Raw genomic sequence first — 26,305 nt, 5'->3', positions numbered from 1 at the left:
GCATAATGAATGTAGGCATTAGATGTATGCCCATTTTGTGAAATTTGAGCAGCTTTTTTCCTACTTTGAATTAAAGGGGTTTATAGCATATCTTTGCTTTAATAATAAATTGTTGGTCAGACCTATGAAATACGTAACACCATATTCTGGCTCAGGTATACCCCCCAAATGATATTATTTTATTATGGGGAAAATCAATTTTAATATCCTATTTCTAGCAATTTATTGTACAAAAAGCAGACTGTTCATTTTTAGAATTTAATATATGACCGGTGTCCAATCACTGATGGTGACTAACTGATTCACAGAACATTAACAGTTTCCAGGAAAAGTAGATTTGTGTCAGTTACATGAAGTAGTGTGCCTACTTGGACCAATTCGTTCTTTGAAACATTTACTGAGGAACCCCCATGTGCTAAGCACAGTAGCAGGGACCTGAGGTAAAAAGCTAAATGAGGCAGGTCTCCAATCCTCAACGTGCCAGGTGTGGTGAGGAAAGTGTTTAAGTAAGCACCCGTGCCTAGATGGCCGTGAGCTAAGATTGGTAGGGGAAGCTTCAGGGGAAGCGACACTTCAGCTGAGTTTTGAAGGAAGAAAAAGCATGTGCAAAGTCACAGAGGTGAGTAAAGTGACATGCCATGCTGTGAAAAATGCAAGAAGATTCGTGAGTACAGGCCACGTTAGCAGAACACGCATAGAGAAACGAAAGCAGTCTTTTACCCCATGAGGTGACAACGAGGGTCATGTGCTACACTAAGGGAGGTCAACTCACAGGAAAAATCACTGAGGGACTTAAGCAATGGATTGACAAAAACCAGATCTGGATTCTAGTCGCAGTGTGATGGGTGGCCCAGACAGAGTCGGACTGGAGGCTGAGAAAACAGAAGGTAGTTTCCAAAATCTTAGGAGAGAGGTAATAAGGAACTGAAATAAGCAGTAGCCAGTGGGAATGGAGGAGAAAGGATCGTATAAGAAAAACATGTCAGTGATAGAATGCTCTATACTTGATCAATGATGGTGTATAAAGAAAGAGTAGGTGGGAAAAGACAGTCGCAGATGAGATTCAATTTTGTGACTTGGGCGGCCAAGGGATGGGGGTACCATTCACTGTGGCAAACTAGATACTAAGAGCAAACACACCTATAAACACACACACTCCTATTACGCCTTGAGGAGGATTTCTATAAATGCGCACACACACACACACACACACACACACACTCACACTCACACCCGCTGGGAACAACTTTAGCTCTATTATACTTAAGCCACAAAATCAGTTATAAAATTAAAAATTCTTAATTCATTAATCAAATGTCTGTTCTCTTTTACTGTTTGCAATGTTTACAATATATGAATTTATTTGAAAACTACCCATAGAGAATCCAGTTGTTTAAAAAGAAATCTCTTCGATGGTTTTCCAAGTCTGGTATACCACACCTGTAGCTCTGGTATTTCACTCTGAGGAGAAAACACACAAAAAAAGCATAGTTGAGTGGTTCATCATATCCTCTGAGGATTTCCAAAATGAGTAAGTACCAGCAAGAATGAACCGCTGATAATGCACACTCTATTTCTATTTGCCAAAGACCTACCTCAAGTCTTCAATAGCAACATTCTGAAAGTAGGAAGAAATTGTTCAAGCAAATAGTTTATGTCCTGTAAATACTAGACTTTTGGCAAACATTTAAAAAGATTCTGGTGCCTTTGCTTCAAAAATACTCACTATTGTACCTGTGTGAAATGCTTTTTAGGAATTTTCTGGTACCAATAGAACAATTCTTACGTAATTAGTAGTCAGAAAAGGCACTGTATTTTCTGTATTCAAATCTAACAATAGGTAGAAATAACAAGAATCTTGTGCCTTTTTACATTGTTGTTGTTGTTGTTGTTTCTTTGTACAGAATACTGAAAAGATCAAAGTTTGAAAGTTCCCTAGACTACATAATTGATGCTTCTACCAACAAGAACAACTTTGCTGCAAGTGACTTTGGGTAAGTGTTCTTCAAAGCCATGGAGAGTTTTGCCTGCTAGTGGCTTCCACGCTGTTTGACTAAAACCAGTCAGCAGATAGAAAACACCACTGCTTCTATTCATTTATGCACAAATGCTTAATAGCTGGTAACACACATAAGACTTCACTTGAGAAGGGCTAGTCTGTGATAAAATATATAAATTCTCAAATCAAAACCAAAATAAAAGTCCCACATATTTACTTACAAAAGAGCCCTTTAGAAGGAAGGTAGCAAACTGGTGCGACACATTGAAATAAGGCAGAAACGGCCGTATACACCTAGAATGTTTATGGCTCTAGAAGAAAAAAAAGTCATGTAAGTAACCCAAATGATATACAAGCTATTATAGAGGGAAAAAAAAACAAACTAAACATTTAAGGCCCAAGATTAATAGAATAGCACATATTAGGTGACAAATAAGAGTTTACTCCATATCGCTAAAGACTTTTTTTCTAGTATAACCTGTACTGAAAGTCTATTGAATATGCCTAGTCAGAAGTAAAGCTCCCTGGCATTTTGACTGAAATAAACTTTAAATTCACAGCTAAACTGCAGAGTCATTTTATATTAATTTTTATATTATAATGGTATTCCATGTAAAATGCATCAAATGAAAAGCAAATGCTTGTATGTTTTCACCGAAAAGGCATCTCATCTTAACATAACCTTCAAATACACAACTAAATTCAGTAAGTACATACAACCAACAGTTCTCAAATTGACAACATCATTTTTTACTAAAAATAGTCGCTACTATGGGCTGGGATCAAAAGAATTATGAGACATAATCCCACTTCAGGGGATTCAACAATCCCAGAGCACTGAAGCAGAAGGCCAGGCTTTGTGGGCAATAAAAAAGTTACAATTGTTGTTAGAGATTTCAATGCCTCATCCTCAATAGATGATGTACAACTAGACAGAAAAGCAACAAGGATAGAGGCGATTTGCACAACTACCAGGAGCTGGCCTGGACTCACATCTGTAGACCACCTCCCCCAGCAAGAGCAGAGCGCACATCCTTTTCAAGGGCACGTGCAACATTGACCAGGGAGCACCATATTCTCAGCCATGAGAGAAGTTTCAACGTTCAAAAAGATTCAAGTCACACAAAATATGTCCTCTGACCACACGAGAGAATGAAATCAGAGATAAATAACGGAAAACCCTCTAGAAAAATTCCAAAATATTTAGAAACCAAATAACAAACTTCTAAATAAGCCATGTTTCAAAGAAAAAGTAAAAATAAAAAGGGAAATTAGAAAGAATTTTGAGTGGTACCAAAATAAAAATACAACGTACGATTTGTGGGATGCCACGAAAGGAGTACTTAGGAGCAAATTTACAGCACTGAATACTGATTACAGAAGAAAGATATGACACTCCAGCTTCCACCCGGAGATAGTAGGAAAAGAGCAAATTAAGAGCCAAAGTAAGCAAAACAAAGAAAAAAAAATAAAGAGCAAAGGAGAAATCACGTAAACAAAACCCAGAAAAACGAGAGAGAATGATCAAGAAACCACAAGCTGATTCTTCAAGAAATCAATAAAATTGATAAACTTCTAGCTAGACTAATCAGGAAATCAGGATAAAAAGAAAACACAACTTGCCATCATCAACAGTAAGAAAGGTGACATCAACACAAATTATATACATATTAGAGGAACCACAGGGAAAAACTTCAGTAACTTTATGCCCAGAACCTGAACAACTTGAGTGAAATGGAAAAAATTCTTGAAAGACACAGAAACCCAAGCTCCCTAAAGAAGATATGGATAACCTGAATAGCCCTGATGGCTGCACTGGGAAACTCAGGTCGGCCTTGAAGCTTTGCTCAAACATGAAGCCAAGCGACCGCAGACGCGTGCCCCCCAACACGCCCACGTGGCCCACGGGCAGAGGCCAGGAGACATGCAGTTCCAAACAGAAGGAAACCTCTGCACGGTATGAGCTGATCACCAAGGTAGCTATGCAGAGCCTTCGGTGGCCACACGCGATAAAGCCACAAACTACAGAATTTGTTCAGGAAAGTCACTACGCAAATAAACAGCGGCAACAACGATAAAAAGCAATGATCACCAATGCTAGACAGGAGAAAATCTGATTTCTACAGCTGCCACATTACATTATGTAATATGGCTAGTTTTCAGCAAATAATGATGAGATTTGTAAAACAAAACAAAATAGCAAAGAGTGGCCAACACGAAGGAATGAAAGTGCTCGACAGAAACCATGTTTGACCAAGCCCGGCTTTACTTGCCACATACTAGACTTCTAATCAAAGACACTAAATCAGGTATTTAAATGTGTTCAAAGAGCTCAAGGAAACCACATCTAAAAAAATGGAAGCAGAGCTCTACTTCCAGAATGGCAATGTGGGGCGCTCCACAAAGTTGTTCTCCAGCAAAACTGGTGGAAATGGTTTTTAGAAAAATGGAAATGATCCTAAGGGCATGCAACAAATAAACTTTTATTTAAGAAAATCTACTCTCAGTCAAAAGAGCAAGAACCCGTGGCATTTAAACCACGATCCACTCTGTCCCTTTCTCCGTTAGCCAAGTGACAGAAACTGCATGCCAAGTAGGGATAGCCAAGAACACAGGGCTTCCTCCTCCCAGCTCCCAGCTTGAGGCTGCAGGAGCTTCCTGGGAGAAGCAGAATTTCAGCATTTCTCATCCCCCACCCCCTCAGCTACTCGATGCCAATGCTAAGGAGCAACAAGTATGGCCAGGAGGCTGGGGGTTGGGGTGTGGGGGTGCTCTCTTCCTCTGCACAGCTCCCATTCGTGATTTCACCTTGGGATACTGAGAGTACCAGGGTGCCAAACCTCCACCCCTCACCCTGTGTTCCTAAAGCAGCAGTGTTACAAAGAGAGAACACCCTTGTCCGCATCCCAGCTCTAAACTTCAGCTTAGAGATTTTTGTGCAGGGAGACAGACAGGCTGTGAAACAGAGAACTCAGAAAGTCTCCCCAAAGAAACTAATACAGAGCAGTTATAGTTGGTAATGATGCTCTCAAAAATAATAGGGCTTCTGGGGGAAAGCAAATAAGAAGAGACTGGCAGCTTCCTTAGATACATTAGCTTAACCACAACCCAGCTAGTTTGCTACAGAAAGACACAGAAACAGACAGCTGAGGAGAACCCTTTTGAGGTCAGATTGAACATAACATTAACTTCAGACACCACCTCTGCAAAGAAACTGGGGTTTGACTGGATCAGTTTGTGGAGCTATTTCAAGTCCCAGGGCAGGGCTGAAAACAATAGAGCAATCTACCAGCAATTAACAGAGAGGTGTGATAAAGAAGTTCCTGGGAAACCACTGCCATCCCAGGGTGATCCTGCACAGGTCCATAGCTGCACCCTCTAGGAAGCAACACCTGGGGCTTCATGGTGCAGGGGGAAATAAACCTCACTAAAATACTCCAGCCAAACACTCAATAAACATGCAAGCAAACAATAACAGACCAGGGGGGAAGGGGGACCAGGACTCAGAGCTGCTACATGATATCGTTCGTATAAAAGGTAGGGCTTTCAAAAGCAAAATTATGAGAAATTCAAAGAAACAAAAAAAAACTGACTCCTACACAACAAAGGAGGCAACAGAAGTGGCTGTGAGAACAAGCAAATGTTGGATTTAACAAAGACTTCGAAGTAGTCCATAGATAAGTTTGAAAAAAACTAAAGGAAACGGGCTTAAATAAGAACGGTAAAGGGAGGAATAATCACAATGTCTCATCAAGTGGACGATATCGATAAAGTGACTAAAATTCTTTATAAACCCAAATGGAAATTCTGACGTTGAAAAATACAGGAACTGAAATGAATTCACTAGAGAGATCAACAGTAGATCTGAACTGGCAGAAGAATTCGAGAACACGAAAACAGACTGATGGAGATTGTGCAACCCGAAGAAGCGGGGCGGGGGAGGGGATCAAGAAATGAAGAGAAATGACAGAACCTCACAGAGCTGTAGGACCAGTAAGTACCAGCATATGCACCATGGGAGGGTTGAAAGTAGACACAGAAAGAAGCAGAAAAAAATGTTTGCAGAAAAAATGGCTGAAAACTTTCCAAATTTGATGAAAAACAATCTACAGATCCAAGACGCTCAACAAACTACGAGTGAAAGCAAAGAGTTGTACACAGACACCGGTAAAAATGCTGAAAGTCAAAGAAAAGAAGAAAATCTTGAAAGCAGAAAGGGAAAAACTTACCACTTACAAGAAACCCTCGGTAAGATTAAAAGTGGATTCATCATCAGAAACAACGAAGGGTAACACATTTAAAATGCTCAGAAAACCAGTCAACCAAGAATCCTTTTTCCAGCAAAATCATCTTTCAAAAACTAAAGGCAAAGTACATTTCCACATAACCAAACACTGAATTTGTTGATACCAGATACAACTTTGCCAAAATTTAAAATAAGTATTTCAGACTGAAGGCAAATGATCACACATAGTAATTCAAATCCACAAAAAGTACTGGCAAAGGTAATTATGCAATTATAAAAGCCAGTAAAACTGCCTATTTCTTCTTTTTTCCCATAACTGATTTTAAAAGCAATTGCATAAAATAATATGTCTGTAATTGTATTGTTGGGCTTATGAAATATAGAAATGTGATATAATTGCCAATAATAGCACAAAGTAGCCACAGAGGGGAGAGGACTGTATGAGAATAAGGAAATGTCACCAGATGGTGACAAATCCACAGTAATCTACAGCAATAAATAAAAACAACCAAAAATGGTAAATAAGATTAAAATAAATATATAATTTCTCTTCTTTATTCTCAGATTTTTTAAAAGACAAAATTATATATAAAGTTGTAATTATAGGGGCGCCTGGGTGGCTCAGTCGGTTAAGTGTCCGACTTCAGCTCAGGTCACGATCTCGCGGTCCGTGAGTTTGAGCCCCGCGTCGGGCTCTGGGCTGATGGCTCAGATCCTGGAGCCTGCTTCCGATTCTGTGTCTCCCTCTCTCTCTGCCCCTCCCCCGTTCATGCTGTGTCTCTCTCTGTCTCAAAAATAAATAAACATTAAAAAAAAATTTTTTTTAAAAAGTTGTAATTATAACAAGTCTTGTTAGGCTTGTAACAGATAGAAGTATGATACATACAATAACAGAACAAAAAGGGGGAAGGAGAATAGAGCTATATATAGGAATAATATTTCTGTATCTGACTAGAAATCAGTTAATATGAATCTGAAGTAGATTCTAATAAGTCAAGATGTACAACCCTAGAACAACCATTAACTAAGTAACTCACTACAATAGAGTGAAAAAATTAAAGGAATTAAGATGTTACCAGAACATATTCACTTAATACACAAGACAGTTAAGAAAGAATAGATGAACAACAAAAATGAGACATATAAAAATCAAAAAGTAACTTGACAAATGTAAATCCAACTATATCAATATTAACATTAAATATGAATGGACTAAACAATCCAATCAAAAGTTCAGAGTACATTTTTTTTTAAGAAGTCACTGGATGTCTTCCACTGACAATCTTTTTAAGTTTATTTATTTATTTTGAGAGAGAGAGAGAGAGACTCAGAAAGCATGAGGAGAGGGGCAGAGAGAGAGACAATCCCAAGCACTGACAGTGCAGAGCCCGATGCAGGGCTTGAACTCACAAACCATGAGATCATGACCTGAGCCAAAATCAAGAGTCAGACACTTAACCGATTGAGCCACCCTGGGGCCCCAAGTTCAGAGTACATTTAAAACAAAACAAGATCCAACTTTATGCTATCAAAAGGAGATTCAAAGATACAAAGGGGCTGAAAGTAAATGGAGGGGAAAATGTGTATCATATTAACAGAAACCACAAGAATAGCTAGAGTCATAATAAACAAAACAGACTTTAAAACAAACAAAAATTGTTACTAGAGAGACATTTTATAATGATATAAAGATCAATCCATCAGGAAAATATAAGCACATATGCACCTATAAGAAAGAGCCAAAATATATAAAACAAAACAAGAGGACAGATGACTCAACAATAGTAGTTGGACTTCAATTAACCACTATCAACAGAGAGAACAAGGAAGTAGAAGACTTGAATACTATAAACCAACTAGATCTAACAAACATCTATAGAATAGCACTCTACCCAACAATAACACAACATACATTCTTCTCAAGTACATATGCAATATTCTCCACGATAGATAATGTGCAAAGTAATAAAATAAAACTCCATAAATTTAAGATTAAAATCATATAAAGTATACTCTCAAATCTCAATAGAATAAAATTAAAAATCAGTAACAAAAAGTTAGGAAAACTCACAAAAATGTACAAATTAATTCATTCCTAAAATAAGCAATGGGTCAAAGAAGAAATCACAAAAGAAATTAGAAAATACTTTGAGATGAATAAAAATTAAAATATAACATAATAAAACTTGAAGAGATACAGCTAAAGTACTAGTTACAGAGTAATTCATAACTTTGAATACTTATTTTAAAAAAAGAAATATCTCAGGGGACTTCATGGCTCAGTCAGTTAAGTGTCCGACTCTTGGTTTCAGCTCAGGTCATGATGCCGCAGTTTTGTGGGTGTGAGCCCCACGTCAGGCTTTGTGCTGGCAGCATGGAGCCTGCTTGGGATTCTCTGTCTCCCTGTCTCTCTCTCTGCTCCTCCCCTCACATTGTCTCTGTCTCTCTCAAAATAAATAAATACACTTAAAAAAAAAAAAAACCTAATATTCTACCTTAAGAAAATTAAAAAAATATTTTTTTAAAGAGCAAACTAAACTCAAAGTTAACAAAAGGAAAGAGTGGAAATCATTGAAATAAAGAGAAAAATAGAGAAAAAAATCAACATAAGCAAAAGTTCTTTATTTGAAAAGATGAGCAAAATTGACAAACCTTTAGGTTTTTGAACCAAGAGAAAAAAAGGAAGACATATTACTAAAATCAGGAATGAAAGAGGAACATTTTTAACAACCTCACAAAAGTAAAAAGGTAATATACAAGGGAATACTATAAGCAAATATATGCAAACAAATTAGGTAACATATATCAAATAGACCAATTCTCTAAACACAAACTAGCAAAGCTGACTCCAAAAATAACACAAAATCTGAATAGAGCTGTAAGAAGAGATAGAGTCCATAAACCAAAACATTCTTGTAGGAAAATCCCAAAATCAGAGGGCTTCACTGATGAATTCTACCACATGTTTAAAGAATTAATACCAACCTTTCACAAATTCTCTTTAAAAATATAAAAGAAAGGAACATTTCCCAACTCACTCTATGGGGTATTACCATTCTATCAAAACCAAACAAAGAGATTATAAGAAAACTATGTACCAGTATTTCCAATGAATTTGGACACAAAAAAATCCTCAACAAAACATTAGCAAATCAAATTCAGCAACAGATAAAAAGGATTATACATGATGACAAAGTGGAGTTTATCCCAGAAATGCAAAGCTAGTATAGCAGACAAAAATCAACACAATGCACTGTATCAATAAAATAAAATTAAAAAACACATGACCATCTCAATAGACTCAGAAGACATTTACTAAAATTCAATGCCCTTTCATGACAAAAGCACTCAACAAACTAGCAATAGAAGGGAAGTTCTTCAACCTTATACAAAATATTTACCAAAAAACCACAGCTAACCTTACGCTTTCACCTGAATGGTGAAAGACTGAAAGTGTGTCCCCTAAGATCAGCTACAGTACAAGAATGCATATTCTCACTATTTCTATTCAATATTTACAAAAGGACAATTAATCAAGGGGGGAAAATCAAAGGCATCTAGAATGAAAAGGAAGTAAAACTATCTCTCTTTTCAGATGACGTAATTCTGTATATAGACAAACTATTATAACTAAGAAAAAAGCATAAAAGCTTGTGAGATACAAGGTCAATATGTAAAACTCAACTGTACTGCTATACACTAGCAACAAAAACTCTGAAAATGATACGAAGAACACAATTCATTTACGGTTCTACCAAAGTAATAAAATACTCAGAGATAATAACTGTAACAAAAAGAAGTACAAGATTTATACCCTGCAACCTATAAACATCATTAAAAGAAGTAAAAATGTCAATGAATGAAAAGATATCCCATACTCATGCACCGGAAGATTTGATATCGTCATGGTGGCAATACTACCCAAATGATCTACAGGTTAAACGTAATCCCTATCAAACTCCAAACTGGCTTCATTGCAAAAATTGACAAGCTGATACTAAAACTTCTATGGAAAAGCAAGGAACCCAGAAGAGCCACGCAATGTTGAAAAATAAAGCTGGAGGACTCATGTATCCTGACTTAAAAACACACTATAGAGCTATAGTAATTAAGACAACATAATGCTCCCATAGGATAGATACACAGGCCAAGGCAATAGAATTAAGAGTCCAGGAAAAAACCCTCACATTTATTGCCAACTGATTTTCAACAAGGCAGCCAAGACAATTCAATAGAGAATGAACAGTCAACAAATGGTGAAGAACAATTAGATACCCACCTGCAAAAGATGAAGTTACAGATACATACCTAACCCTCTATTTAAAAAATATTATGGATCAAAGACCTAAGTGTGAGAGCTAAAACTATAAAACTCTTAGAAGCAAGCATGGGTATAAATATCATGTCTTGGATTAAGCAATAATTTCTTAAATAGGACACCAAAAGCATAAAACTAAAAGAAAAATGGATATATTCAGCTTCATCAAAATTTAAAACTCTTGTATTTTTACCATTAATAAAGTGAAAAACAACTAATATAATGTCAACTACACTACAATTTTTTTTTTAATTTTTCATGTTTTTATTTATTTTTGAGACGGAGAGAGAGAGAGACCGAGCATGAGTGGGGCAGGGGCAGAGAGAGAGGGAGACACAGAATCCGAAGCAGGCTCCAGGCTCCAAGCTGTCAGCACAGAGCCAGATGCAAGGCTGGAACTTGTGAACCATGAGATCCTGACCTGAGCCGAAGTAGGACGCTTAACCGACTGAGCCACCCAGGCGCCCCTACACTACAATTTTTAAAAATTAAATTTAAATTTTTAAAAAGGAAGTGGAAAACAACCCACAGAATGGGAGAAAATATGTACAAGTCACACATCTGATAAGGGGACTTTTATCTAGGGTATGTGAATAACTCTTATATTTCAAAAACAAAAAGACAAACATCCTAATTTAAAAATGGGCAAAGGGTCTGTGTGGGCATTTCTCCAAAGGAGAAATACAGATGGCAAATACACACATAAAAGGTGACCCAATGTCATCAGTCACTAGTAAAACACAAATGAAGAGCAATTCATACCACCAACATGGCTAGAATCAAAGAGACCAGCAATAACAATTGTTGGGGAGGATGTGGAGAAACTGGAAGCCTCACCTACTGCTGGTAGCAATGTCAAATGGTACAGCAACTCTGAAAATCAATTTGGCAGTTCCTCAAAACGTTAAACACAGTTACCATTTCACCTAGTAATCGTACTCCTACATACATGCTCAAGAGAAATGAAAACACATGTCCAGAGAAAAACATACACATGAATGTTAATCTTAGTATTCATAATAGCCACAAATTGGAAACAACTCAAATATACATCAACTGATCAATGAATAAACAAAATGTGACATATTCATAAGATGGAATATTATGAATTATACTGAGGTACTGATATAGAACCATAAAAACACTAAGCTAAGTGAAGGAAGCCAAACGCAAAAGATCATATATTATATAATCCCACTTATATGAAATATCAAAAACAGGCAAATCCCACGAGACAAAGAGTAAAATAGTGGTTGCCAAGGGACGTGGGAGGAGGGAGTGGAGGATGACTGCAAATGGGTATGAGGTTACTTTTTGGGGTGGCAGAATTAGATAACAGTAATGGTTGCACAACTCTGTAAATGTACTAAAACCACTGAATTCTATACCTTAAAGCCTGCGTTTCATAGTATGTGAATCAAATTTCAATTAAATAATCAGTTAATATAATTATTTTACTAAATTTAAAAAAAGAAGAAAAACAATGTTTTCAATAAATGTAGAAAAACTACTTGACAAAATCCAGTATCTACTCCTGATTTTTTTTTTCAAAAAAAGTTACAAATAAAAGTGAACTTTATCCTGATAAAGTTTATCCATGAAAAACACCATACTGGTAAAATACTCAGTGCTTTCCTCCTGAGATCCAGGAATATATGCTCTCACTATTTCCATTCAACACTGTATTGGAGATTCTAGCCAGTCCAATCAGACAAGAAAAGGAAATAAAAGATACCCAGATTGGAAAGGAAGATGTAAAATTATTTCTACTTGTAGATCATTTACAAAGAAAATCCAATGGAATCCACAAAAAAGCTACTGGAACGATAGGTGACTTTAGTGATGTTGCAGAAAACTATCTTTATACAAAAATCTACTGTATTACTTTATACTAGGTACTAATTGAACTAAAAAGTTAAAAACTGCTATTTACAATTGAATTGAAAACGTGACTTAGTCAAAATTTGACAAAAGATATGAAATACCTGTACACTGAAAACTGTATTATTTGGAGAAATTAAAGAAAACCTAAATAAATTGAGGATATGTCTTGTTAAAGGGTTAGAACACTTGATGTTGTTCAAATATCAATTCTCCTCTGGTGCAGCCACTCTGGAAAGCAGTGTGGAGGTTCCTCAGAAAATTAAAAATAGACCTACCCTATGACCCAGCAATAGCACTGCTAGGAATTTACCCAAGGGATACAGGAGTACTGATGCATAGGGGCACTTGTACCCCAATGTTTATAGCAGCACTCTCAACAATAGCCAAATGATGGAAAGAGCCTAAATGTCCATCAACTGATGAATGGATAAAGAAATTGTGGTTTATATACACAATGGAGTACTACATGGCAATGAGAAAGAACGAAATATGGCCCTTTGTAGCAACGTGGATGGAACTGGAGAGTGTGATGCTAAGTGAAACAAGGCATACAGAGAAAGACAGATGCCATATGTTTTCACTCTTATGTGGATCCTGAGAAACTTAACAGAAACCCATGGAGGGGAAGGAAAAAAAAAAAAAAAGAGGTTAGAGTGGGAGAGAGCCAAAGCATAAGAGACTCTTAAAAACTGAGAACAAACTGAGGGTTGATGGGGGGTGGGAGGGAAGGGTGGGTGGGTGATGGGTATTGAGGAGGGCACCTTTTGGGATGAGCACTGGGTGTTGTATGGAAACCAATTTGACAATAAATTTCATATATTGAAAAAAAAATATCAATTCTCCTCAAACTGATCTGAAGATTCAAGACAATCCCCATCAAAATCTGAGCAGGGTTTTTTTGTTTGTTTGTTTGTTTGTTTGTTTTTTGTATGTGGTTTTTGGTTTTTGGGTTTTTTGGGAGTATTGTTTTTTTTTTTTTTTTTGGTAGAAACTGACATGCTGATTCTAAAATTCTCAGGGAAATGCAAACGACCGAGAATAGACAAAACAACTTTGAAAAAGAACAAATTTGAAGGGCTAAGACTACCTGCTACTAGGAATTGTTTGTACACACACACACACACACACACACACACACACACACACACACACAAGTAACCACGGTACTAGTGTAAAGATACATAGCTAGGTCAAAGAAACAGAATAGAGTCCAGAAATAATTCCACCTATACATGAACAACTGACTTTTTTTCAAAGGTGAAAAGGCAATGCAGTGGGGAAAAGAACAGACTTTTCAGCAAATGGTACTAGAACAGATGTGCACCTGTATGGAAACCTTCTTAGCTCTACACGAGAAGCATGTTCCACAAAAGTACAAATGGATAAATCAGACTCCATAAAAATTAAAAACTCCTGCTCTTCCAAAGACACTGTTAACAAAATGAAAAGAAAAACTATAGACTGGGAAAATATCTTTACAAAGCACATATCTGTAAAGGACTTGTATCCAAAATATGTAAAGGATATAATTCAACCATAAGAAAGAAACAAAAATGGCAAAAGAAAAGAAGATACATGAAGCACAAGCACAGGAAAGGCTCCACATCATGTCATTAGGGGAATGCAAATTAAAACCAAAATGAAATAGTACATCATACCTATTAAGAGCTAACATTTTTAAAGCTGATCACAGCAAGCATTCCCAAAGATAAAGAAAAACTGGGACTCCCATTACGCTGATGGAAATTTAAAACAGTACAATCACTTTGGAGAACAGTTTGGCAGCTTTCTATATAAAGCTAAACAGATACATCTCCTATTACCCAGCCACTCCATTCCTATGTATTTACCCCCAAAAACTCTATGTCCATTTAAAACTTGTGCACAAATGTTCACAGCTTTATGTTAATAGCCAGAAAGTAGAAACGAGCCAAACATCATCAAGTAAATAGATAAGCAAACTACCGTATGTCCTTACAACGGAATACTACTTAGCAATAGGTATCACACAACATGGATGAATCTCAAAATAATTATGCTGAGTGAAAGCAGCAAGACAAAAAACAGTACATTCTGCATGATTCCACTGACACACGACTCTAGAAAATGCAAACTAATCCATAGTGACAAAAAGCAATGATCAGGGAAGTCGCAGGACAGAGGGAATATTTATAAAGTGATACGAGTATTCTTTTGGGGCGCTGATGGACACGTTCTCTATCTTGATTGTGACAATGGCTTACTGGTCATTTACATATCAAAACTTGTAAAACTGTGCATTTTAAGTATGTGTTTGAAGGGGATCAGATTATGCCACCATAAACTATGCCACTGTGGTATACAGATTATTTAAAGTTGAAAGTATTTGAGATTCAAAAGATGCCAGAAAAAAGTCTTCTCTGAGCTTCCCTTAGCTTACTAAAAGCAAAGCTCTTACTAAAGCTTATTTTCCTCTGGGAAATAAGGCTGCCAAAAATTCCTCTTCAGGGTGGATCTACTCCCAAAGAGGAGGAATGGGAATAAAACCTACCCCAAGTCCCTTCCATAGAGGACTTTTACAGCCCTAAAGGCAGGGGGAAGGCCGCGGTCTGGTACAGACAAACAGTACCACAGTCATTCCTGCTTGCTCTCCAGAAAACCCATTTATCTTTCCAAAAACGCACTTATTTTCCATTAAGTGTCCTTTCGTCCCCTATCCATTACTTACTAATCTAGGAACACAAGCCCAAACTCTGACCACCCCTCCTAGTTACTCATCAGAGTATCCCGCACACGTATGCAAGGTGCATGCACAAATAAACTGTTTTCTTTCCTCTTGTTACTCTGTGGGGGTTCATCAGTTTAATTTTTGGGGTCCCAGCTTCTGAACCTAAGACGGTATAGGAAGAAGTTTCTTCTTCACCTACAAGTTGTTTATCACATATGAATTACACTTTGGTAAAGCTGGGTTTTTGTTTTTTGTTTTTTGTTTTTTGTTTTTAAAGGTGTTTAGTTGTGTTTTATACTGTTTTTCCAATACGAAGACAGTTAATCTCATAAAAACAACAAAGAATTACCATAGTTTCAACGATGATGGTGAGGTTACCTAAGCCATCAGTCAGAGCCACGTAGCTTCCTCCTTTCTCTAAGTGACCAACTGTCTTCAGGTAATACCAACCTGGCTGAGTAAACTGAGTGGTATGGGCTAGAGTAAAGCAGAAAAAGACCCAGTAAGACACAAACAGTGATAAAAGGGTTTCTTTAAAAAAAATAAAGAATAGGGGCACCTGGGTGGCTGAGTCGGTTAAGCCTCTGACTTTGGCTCAGGTCATGATCTTGCAGTTTGAGAGTTTGAGCCCCGCTTTGGGCTCCGTGTTGAAAGCTCAGAGCCTGGAGCCTGCTTCCGATTCTGTGTCCCCCTCTCTCTCTGCCCCTCACCCACTCATGCTGTGTGTCTCTGTCTCTCAAAAATAAACATTTAAAAAAATTTTTTAATTGAATAAAAATAAATGAATAAATAAATAAAGCTGTCTACTGACTTGAGTCTGATTGGATCTAACAAGCTATTTACTATTTTAGATGAAAATACTTGCCAATCTCACATTTCAACTTTTGACTAATTAGTCCAGTTAAATGGTACAATTGTAGTAAGAATAACTGTAGTTAGAGTTACTGGTAATAATAAATGAACCACACTGTCAATTTTAGAATACTGATTAAGTCTTTTTTTCCAAGAGTAAGATAAAGTTATCCTTTCTGAACTTTTGTTCACCTCTATTTAACCCATCGTAATACAACTACAAAAAATAAGGTTAAAAAATTAATAGTGCATTTCAAAAACTAATCAGCTTTATGGTTTCAAGCAAGTTTTATTTGCACAATATGTATTTACTGGGTACCTCCAAAGCTGGCCCTGAAAATGTACTGAGCAATATTCCATGCCCCCATACACAGTTTATATACTCTCGTCTCCTGCTTTGTCTCCTAGAGAGAAATGTGGGAAGGAAGAAATGGAATCTGAACCATACCTGCGACCCAGATGGGGGGTTCTACAGCATAGTGCCCGCTCCACGGCTCCTGAGCAGTCATCAACCCACATCGTCCATAAGGCAACTGTTCATAGTAACTCGCCACCAAATTCCAAGCAATTGTGCTGAAAAGTTTGTTTGATAAAAGAGAAATACCAAAAGAGCTTGTGATCAAAATGTAAAGGTCTAGAAGACTGTAGTAAAAACACCTTATCAGAATTTATATAAATCTATGTAAAGAACCAAAAAATGACCACCCAAAATAAGAAAACAGAAGTCACCTAAATTCATTCACATTGTGAAAAATCCAGTGTTGGATCCATCTAGGTATTTTTCACGGTGAATCACATAATTAAACAACATAAGTGTATTTTGGGTGTATGAGTCTTACTGAACAGTCGTGCAGCCAGAAGATGAATCACACCTTATCAGCACGAGACATGTCACAAATTTGAGTCAAATACAAATCAAGGCTTTGTCCATACCTGTTTTCCTTTTGACAGTCAGCCTTCTTAATGCCTCAGTTTCAAGCTGAGTCAATTACGATTGAGAATGCTTAGAGCCGGACTGCCTGAGTTCAAACCATGGTTCTACCACTCACCCTCTCTGGACCTCAGTTTCCTCATGTGTAAGATGAGGATAGTAAGTGTGCCTAGCCCACGTGATCGTTGTGAGGAGTCACTCTACTAACGCATCCGAAGCGTACGGAACAAGGTCTCAGCTCCAGCACTACTAGGACTCCGTCCCGTCTGCAAGTGCCGATGGAAGCTTGCCCACTCCAGATGTCGATCAGTGGTTGGTACTGAACCCTGAAAGTGTGACTCTGTGGATTTCAGGGAAGCTCTGGACCCAGGTATTGCCACATGCTAAAATATTTAGGGGTGAAGGGTGATGACATATGCAGTTTATAATTGTTCATTAAAATGTATACGTGGCTTGTCAAAAACCATAGAACTGCGTGAATCTTACCGTCAATCACATCTCAGTAAGTCTGACTTTATCGGATACATATTGACAATATTTAAATATAAAAAAAAAAAATCACAAGCTTAGGTGTACATGTAGGTATAGATGAAACTGCTGTTTACAACCACTGAATCTAGGCTGTGAAATAGGAAGGCCACTGTACTTTCCTTCTACCTATTGTGTTTTTGAAATTTTTCAAAATAAAAACGTTTAAAAGTTTTCAATAACTTACGCAGTCATGTAGCCATTGATGTAATTCTGATTCAATATGCGACCCAAGCAGCCTGCACCCACATCGTTATTTAAAGTGCTAAAATCCTCAGAAGACCAAAGCTTCTTCTTGGTCAACCTCGCATCCCTCACCGTTCGGGTCCCAGGATAATGAGCTCTAGAAAAGAAAAGGGTGGGAGGAAATGGGAAAAGGCAGCACATGCCACTTATATCTATTTGTTGAGTGAATAAAAAACACGTCTTTACAAGTGTTTTCTATTTTAAATCACTGGGCAGCTTGTGGATAGAGGTCACACCAACTGGAAGCGTCTGCTTCCCATTCTTGTGTCTCAGGATGCCCTTAAAATGCGATAAGCCTATAACAACAGGCAGAATGGGAAGGAAGATCATCAGTGGGTGACAGATTTCTGTTTCTAGAAACCATAAAATGGATGGAAGCACATAGACAGATGGAAGCAGCAGAGGAGACCACAGCCTAGGACACTCCAAGAGATGAATGAGCTGGAGACAGAATTCAGATTCCCAGGGGAAGTAGAGAGCTCGGAACAGTAGAAAGGAAGGAGTAAGAAGGAAGTCAAAAATAAGACTAATGAATCCATTTTATAAAGTAGCACCTCCTCCCCTACTTCTACCCCTGAGTAGACAAAGAGAAAGACAGCTCGGTATTTATTCCCAGGCAAAAACAAAAAATCAAACACAACAAAAGTCCAGAGAGTTCGCTCTTGAATAAAAAGAAAAAACTACCTTGGTTAAACTACAAATCATTCTCCCAGAGCAGTGGTGGTTCTGAGCCCGGGCGGTTTTGCCCAGTGGAGAAGGCAGAGGCGGGCAGGATTTGCTACTGGCATCTAGCGGGTAAAGGCCAGAGGTACTGCTAAACATCCTATAATGCAAGGGCAGGTCCCCACAACAAAGAATTATCCGGTGGAAATCTCAAAAGTTCACAGGTTGAGAAACCCATCCCCAGAGTAACGGACCCCTCCCTTAGTCCATTATTTGAGAAAAGTCAGTCCAAGTATAAATGTATGTTAATTATTCTAAGAGTAAAATACAGCTTTAATGATGATTTTGGAAGTTACCGATTATTGAATAAAAGCAATTGAGAAATCTCAAATGTGAGGTAGAAAATAGACTAATAGTCAACACAAGAACAAGAGAGCATATTAGCTACGTAATTTTAGGGACATGAGCGTGTACTTTTTAGGACAACAATTATTTACAAAAAATGTAATAACAATACAAGCAGAATAATGGGGACTGGATTACATCATAATTAAGTTTGGTATCATAGTATTCATTACACTAAAGAAATGATGGTCAAGACTTGTTTTAGTTTTTAGTTATTTAATTCCATGTAGGTCACGAATCTGTCACAAAAAAAGTCTCATTTGGGAATTCATTCTACCTCCTGAAGATGGATTATGGAACAACATTAATTTGGCATTCCAGGATTTCATAAGGAAGAAAAGAACACGTAACAGAGAACAGGGGACATAAAAAGAAGTATTCAAGAAAAACGAGGCACTACCAAGATGTCGCAGAGTCACTGAACCCAGCTAGAAACACACACCTAATTTGGTTGTGTAAACATACACTACAGAGACCTCAAGAGCAAGCTAGTACCTCACAGGATTAGGAAATTATTGTTCTGGCACTACAATGCCAAACACGGTAAGTCTGTTACTAATCTTTATAACAGTATCTGTTACTAATCTTTGGAACAATATAATTTTAACAGAGTTCTGCATTTTAGTTTCATTCTTATATCCCAGAACTTCATTCTGTGATCATGATATTCAGCCACATACTAATATTAAGACTCATTCAGTTGTCCCTCAGCCAAATGTACTCTTGGTGTGTCTGTGGTCCAATTATACTTGTGAAAAAAGTAAAAACCTGGGAAGTAATATGCTATCATGTTACTAATGATCTCTAGATGTTAGGATTCTGTATAAGTTCTAAGTCTGTCTTTACAGGTTTCTACATTTTCCAAATTGTCTATAGTAAGCATGCATTATTTTTATAATCTGAAAAAAGTATCTTTTAAAGTTACAGAAATAGGTATCACATCCCTCATTCAGAAAATGTTAACTGTTACATTAAAACTGAGTAATTTATTACATGATCTGAGCAAAACAGGGGGGAAAAAATGATACTAAAAACTGGGTCTCTCCCAACGTCCGGACCCATCACTAGTTCGACAAAACGCAAAGGTTCTTTCTAATTTTTAATGTATGCAACTAGGCAAAAAATCTCTGGTCATTTCACAGCATGATTTTTCAAACTTCAGATGACAAGATTACTGGAAGTAAATCAGAGTTATCCTAACAGGGGAACACATTTGTATTAAAAGAGAATTAGGACTTGTGGACGAGCTGGATCATGGTGGAGTTTCTGAAACTCCCCAGTACTCCTCCTGAAAGCAGACAGACCAACCAGATATGGGAAAGGGGAAAACCCACAGACAACGTCCTCATCAAAAGTGGGCGACAGGGAATCCCCAGGAGTCTTGCAGCATCAGGACTGACCCAGGGTCAGCAGGTGTGGTGTGGAAACTGTGGAACAGCAGGCAGTCGCGCCCCAAAGCAGCAGACCCTAGCCTCCATGGAGGCGTCAGAGGGCAGCTGGTGAAATCGGGAATGCCTTCATATGCTGAAGTCATTCAGTCGGGGATAAACAGAAAACAGTGAATTCACTAAGAGGTACAAATACAATACCATGACCCTTTAAACCAACAGAAATAGGAGGTGGGCGATATGTGCATTATGCTAAATTTTATAGCAGCTGCATTTAAAAAAGCAGAAGGGAAATTTTCATGATATACTTTGTTTAAACCCACTAGATCCAAAACACTATGATTCAACATAAAAAATTATGAATAACATTTTACATTTTTTAAATATCAAATCTTTATTTTTTAAAAGGAAACGTGGTTTTTAATTTTTTTTAATGTTTATGCATTTATTTTTAAGAGAGATGGAGAGCACAGTTAAGGGAGGGGCACTGAGGGGGAGGGGCGGACACAGAATCTGAAGCAGGCTCTAGGCTCCAGGCTGTCAGCACAGAGCCCGACGCGGGGCTCGAACTCATGGACCGCGAGATCGTGACCTGAGCCGAAGTCGGATGCTTAACCGACTGAGCCACCCAGGCACCCCTAAAGTTTATTTATTTATTTATTTATTTGGAGAGAGGGAGAGAGAGAGAGAGCACAAGCAGGGGAGGGGCAGAGGGCAAGGGAGAGAGAGAATCCCAAGCACTAAAAGAAAGAGTAATTGAGTAGTACATAAACGTTACATGTTCTGATAACGTATAACTAATATAGTGGATGCAAAATAGGAAGAGAAAAGAAAATGAAATGTAAATAAAGCTTGCCAATTGGCTGGGAGTTAAAGGTTACGGCTTGCAGCTCACAAATCAAGATAGTAGAAGCTTAAGCTCATGTAAAAGTCCAAATATTAAGAAATTTTGGTAATTAAAATTCCACTGTAGAAGTGAGAAGGGGAGAAAGAAAAAGTTATGAAATAACTTTCCCATTGTGTATAGTAAACCAATACATAATAACTAAAAGAAACTAAGAGGATTAGTATAAAGAGTTTCTCAACTTCAACACTACTGACATTTGGTCAGATAATTCTTTGTTGTGGGGAACTTATCTAGTGCTTGGGAGGATACTTAGAAACATCTCTGGCCTCCACCTATCATGCCAGGAACAATCAAAAATATTTCCAGACATTACCACATGTACTCTGGGAGGCAAAATTATCCCCAGCTGAGACCCACTGGTATAAAGGTGTCAGTACAAATGCAATCAATAGAACCAAAAGCCAAACCTTGCTATATAACAAAAAAGAAACCTCCTTCAAAAAGGGCAAACAAGGGGTGCTTGGGTGGCTCAGTCGGCTAAGCGTTCGACTCTTGATTTTGGCTCAGGACAGGATCCAACAGTGTGTGAGATCGAGCCCCACATTGGGCTCCATGCTGACAACACACAGCCTGCTTGGGATTCGCTCTCCCTCTCTCTCTTCCCCTACCCCTACTCCCCTCTCTCAAAATAAATAAATAAATATTTTTTAGAAGTGCAAAGAAAACAAATCACAGAGCAAGATTTTATATTATTACATATATAGTTTAAATAATTAAATAACAAAAGACAATGTAGCAGGATAGAAAACAAAACCTTCAGTTATATAAATGAGTTTAACCTATTCATTAAACTCTGAAGATTTTTTAGGGCAGCAAAAAAAGCAAAATCTGAATCTATGCTATAATGCAAGCAACACACCTAACATGAGATGACCTCGAAAGGTAAAGGATGAAATTACAGGCAAAGACAGATCAGGCAAATATAAATGAAAAGAACACAGAGGTCTCTTAGCCATAGGCAAAGCAAAATTCAATCCAAGAAGCATAATGAAGCAAAGAATGGCATTGTCTTTCCTTTTCTTTTTTTAAAATCTCTAAACCCAACGTGGAGCTCAAACTCATGACCTTGAGATCAAGAGTCACATGTTTTTCCTAGTAAGCCAACCAAGCACCACAAAGAATGACATTTTCTAGGGTCAACTGTTACAAACCAGAATGAAGAGAAGACATTTATTAATACCTAGGTGCCAAATAACACAGCAGCAACTTTCATAAGCATAAACCGCATGAAACTGAAACCCACTAGCGAGACGAAACTAACACTCTTGGTAACCCTGGATGGTCAAGTGAACAAAATAATCAGCATACAGAATATCTAAACAATGCAATCAGTAAGGTAGAAAAGGTAGAGAATATACACTTAACTCTTACATACGGATAGAGACTACATCCTAATATAATAATACAAAAAGAAGTTCCTGAGAAAGTTTTTGGAAAAATAAATTCAGCATTAAATGACCACAGTGCAATAAAATTAGAAAATAATTAAGCAGAGCTAAAGCACTGCTCAAAGGAGTTTGTGTAGCATTAGAAACCCACATCAATAAAGATAAAATGAATTAAACATCCAACTTATTCATGAAGATACAGTAAAACCCCTATCTTCATTTAAATATTTTTTCCTAGCCAAATATATTCAAAATCAATACAACTTTCTTTCCTCTCAACGCTTCAGCTATTTATGAAAGTTTTAACAATAAAGGCAAACATTATATTCTAATTTCAATGTATGAAATGTTTAAATACATCTTACCTTACTTGCCAAAAAAAAAGAAGAAAAGAAAAAGCCTAAATCTAACCTAACCATGCCTCTATCAATTTCCAACAGGAAACAGGACAAATGGTCAGGTTAAACCAAACTAAAAGGATGAAACCATTAAATCCAGACTGTGAGAAACTTTACAGGTCACACAATCCAGCTTTTTTTGACAAATGAAAGGGAATAAAAAGGTGGGGTAAGGACCGAAAAATTAGAAGAGACTTAAATATCAACCAATCCCAGTGTATGAATCTAAATTGGATCCAGATTCGATCAAATAGAACTATAAACTAACAAAAACAGGTATTTGATAATATCAAAAAACTGTGACATTTTTAGATGTAATAATGGTATTATTGCTTATGGTAAAAAGAAAAAGAATCCTTATCTTCAGAGATACGTCTTAAAACATGTATGGAAGAAATAACATGTGTGTGGAATCTGCTTCAAAATAATGTGGGAAAAGGAAGAGAGGAGCTGTAAGTGGAAAGAGCTGGGGTCCCCGAGGAAAAAAAGACAAGAAAATCTTCCTTGACTGTAAGAAAAGTCATCGTGGGCCCCCAGCCATCTTGTGATCTATGCCTGACTGACCAGCACTACTTGCCCAAAGCCTGTTTCTAGCAGAACTTCCTGAGATATGTTGAAACTGCAGAACAATAGATGTCAGTAGATAACAATTTTAAGGGAACAAAAAAAACGTAAGAACAAACAGCCACTATCAGACCAGGAGATAACCTAATCACATCAGGAACTAGGAATCAGTGGTAAATCTCCCAGTGCTGGTTCAAAACCAAAGACTGACCTGACGCACATTCTTGAGCTATCTTTGCAAGATCTAAACCTTTCCGAGCACTCAGATACCCAGAAGTGATGATGCTGAGCTTTGAGGCCTGGACTCTGTCATCTTAAGATGACTTCTGCCCCAATTCCATGCTGAATGCCTCATAGTACAAGTCCCTTCATGAATACATATGTACCCTTAGCCTAAAATTTCCCCAGTTTTATTGTTCCAGGAGACACTGCTCTGGGAAACACTCCAGGTGTTTTCCTTTACTTTTTCTCCTTTACTTTACAAATAAAACCCTTCCTTTCCCTATTCTTTAGCTTGGTTGTATCTGTTGGCCCCACAGCCACCAAGAGGTGAACCCAAGTTCAGGTAACAGAATGGACAGGTATGTGTGATGGAGAACTGGGCATCGGTCACAGTTATGGAGACTGAGTGATGGGAACACAGATATTCATTATATTATTCTGCCTACTTTGTGTACATTCAAAATTCTTCATTCAAAACAAAAAGACACATGTCAAGCAGTCTTCACACCAAATAAAGAACCAATTTCACACATATGTGTATTCTATTTTTGAAATGTTTACATATGTTGTTATGACAAACAAAATTCAAATTCACTTTAAAAAATACTGCTAGGTCAGGGGGGCGCCTGGGTGGCTCAGTTGGTTGAGTGTCTGACTTCGGCTCAGGTCACGATCTCACACTTCGCGAGTTCGAGCCCCGCGTCGGGCTCTGTGCTGACAGCTCAGAGCCTGAAGCCTGCTTCAGATTCTATGTCTCCCTCTCTCTCTGCCCTTCCCATGCTCACGCTCTGTCTCTGTCTCTCAATAATAAATAAATGTCAAAAAAAAAAAATTTTTTTTTTAAATACTCCTACGTCAGGGATAGGAGGGGGAACTGGAGGAAGGTTGTCAACAGGTACAAAATTCCAATTATAAATAAGTACTAGGGATGTAATGTACAGTATGATGACTATAATTAACACTGAGTGTGATACATAGTCGTTAACAAAGTACATCCTAAGAACACTCATCATAAGGAAAAATTTTTTTCCTTTTCACTGAATCTATATGCGATGATGGATGTTAACCAAACCTTTATAATCATCTCACATATATGTAAATCAAATCATCAGGCCATACACCTTAAACTTACACAGTAATGTACATCAGTTATTTCTAAATAAGACTGGAAAGAAGCAAATAAATAAGACAGAGAAAAAATTACTGCTGGAACTCAGGAAGGCCAAGACCCAGAGGACTAAATGGTAGAGCTGGACTAAGAAGCAGGGTCAAAGCCACCCTGCTGAGGAAACATGACAAGAGCCATGGTCAGGGTTCATGCCGTACCATTTACATAAGTGTTCATTCATGGAAGAACTCCCAACCACAGGAAGTCTGCCATTTGTAATTTCTAAAATTTAAAAACTACCCTGTCCCTTAATCTAAACAAAGCCATGCTTCATTACCCCAAACGTTAACACAATATTTGTAAAGTACCAATACATTTCATTGTCATAGAAAGATCCCAAAGTACAGATGAACCTTGAGCAACATGCTGCCCCCCAACATGTGTATTTGAAAATCTGAGTATAATCTTTGACTCCCCTAAAATTTAACTACTAATAGACTGTTGACCAGAAGACCCAATAACATAGGCCATTAACATAGGCTATTTACTGTACACTGTATTCTTACAATAAGCTAGAGAAAAGAAAATGCTATTAAGAAAATAATAAGGAAAAGAAAATACATTCACAGTATCATAAAAATTCCACACATAAGCGGATTGGCTTAGTTCATACCTGTGCTATTCAAAGGTCGACTGTATGTACATTTCAAAGAAAAAGGAATGAAATATCAGTTATACATGCTTTAGTTAAGTAAATACAAGAAAGCTACCTCTGCAAATGTAATCAGGTGGGAAGGAAAAGCAAAAACACAGTATCCCAAGCAAGCAATCAGAAACTGTTAAGTTTTCAAAGCAGAACCGTCCTTACCCTATAACATCAATCACATTCAAGAGCTCAGTGTCGAGCAACATAGAAGCAGAAATGGGTTCCCAGAGATTGTCACTTGCTATGATTTTCACTCGATGGAGACCTTGATAGTTCAGCATCCTTCTTAACACCTTTTGGGAAGATAAACAGAAAGCAGAGAAGTTCACAACTGTGTTTATAGCTGTCGAATTACAACCACAACAGCTGAAGTACTTCGAAAATCAGCATCCTGGATGATAGTGTCCATATTATTTCTCAATCGAAATGTGCCTCCTTTGGAAAATAAAAGCACCATCATTAAGATAATTTACTTGGTGGGAATGTAAAAAGAAAAAAAAAAAAAGAGGTAAAAATGTTCTAGAGGGATTTTCCCTCTGACTTTAATGGAATCCACAACAGACCCTTAATAGTAAAATAAATAAAACCACCACCATAGCTGCAGATCATTAGTTTAAAAGAAAAAGGAAACCAGATTCTAATGTTCTTAATGCTTCCTTCATATGAAGCGGACACAACTAGAGAGACACATGTATAGTCGCAAGGAGAAAAACGTTCAAATCTGGATAGACAAACAATTCCTCACCTTCACTGCTAAGACCCTGCCGTGAAGCTGTGCCAACCGCAGGGTCACCCAGGACACACGCACCAATTTGTCTTCCACTCGGAGCTATTGCGGCTCTCAT

At 37.6% G+C, this 26,305-nt stretch overlaps 1 protein-coding gene across 2 annotated transcripts in view; it reads right to left on the bottom strand.

The window, feature by feature from the left end:
* GALC (galactosylceramidase) overlaps nucleotides 1-26,305 on the bottom strand; it is a 61,718-nt gene that overhangs the window by 16,928 nt on the left and 18,485 nt on the right. For both annotated transcript variants that reach the window (XM_047080259.1, XM_047080258.1), the window contains exons 7-12: nucleotides 25,623-25,753; nucleotides 17,653-17,808; nucleotides 16,455-16,579; nucleotides 15,504-15,631; nucleotides 2,221-2,310; nucleotides 1,375-1,461 (exon numbers count right to left, since the gene is read on the bottom strand). In XM_047080259.1, the coding sequence (XP_046936215.1) occupies nucleotides 1,375-1,461; nucleotides 2,221-2,310; nucleotides 15,504-15,631; nucleotides 16,455-16,579; nucleotides 17,653-17,808; nucleotides 25,623-25,753 (717 nt within the window). The remainder of the gene's footprint in view (nucleotides 1-1,374; nucleotides 1,462-2,220; nucleotides 2,311-15,503; nucleotides 15,632-16,454; nucleotides 16,580-17,652; nucleotides 17,809-25,622; nucleotides 25,754-26,305) is intronic.

Source organism: Lynx rufus, unplaced genomic scaffold (assembly GCF_022079265.1).
Source record: "Lynx rufus isolate CCGP_SWC_20201006 ecotype Redwood Valley unplaced genomic scaffold, mLynRuf1.p SCAF_17, whole genome shotgun sequence".
In the NCBI taxonomy this organism is placed as follows: Eukaryota; Metazoa; Chordata; class Mammalia; order Carnivora; family Felidae; genus Lynx; species Lynx rufus.
Note: the sequence above shows the minus strand (reverse complement) of the source record. Positions and strands in the feature narration are given on the sequence as shown.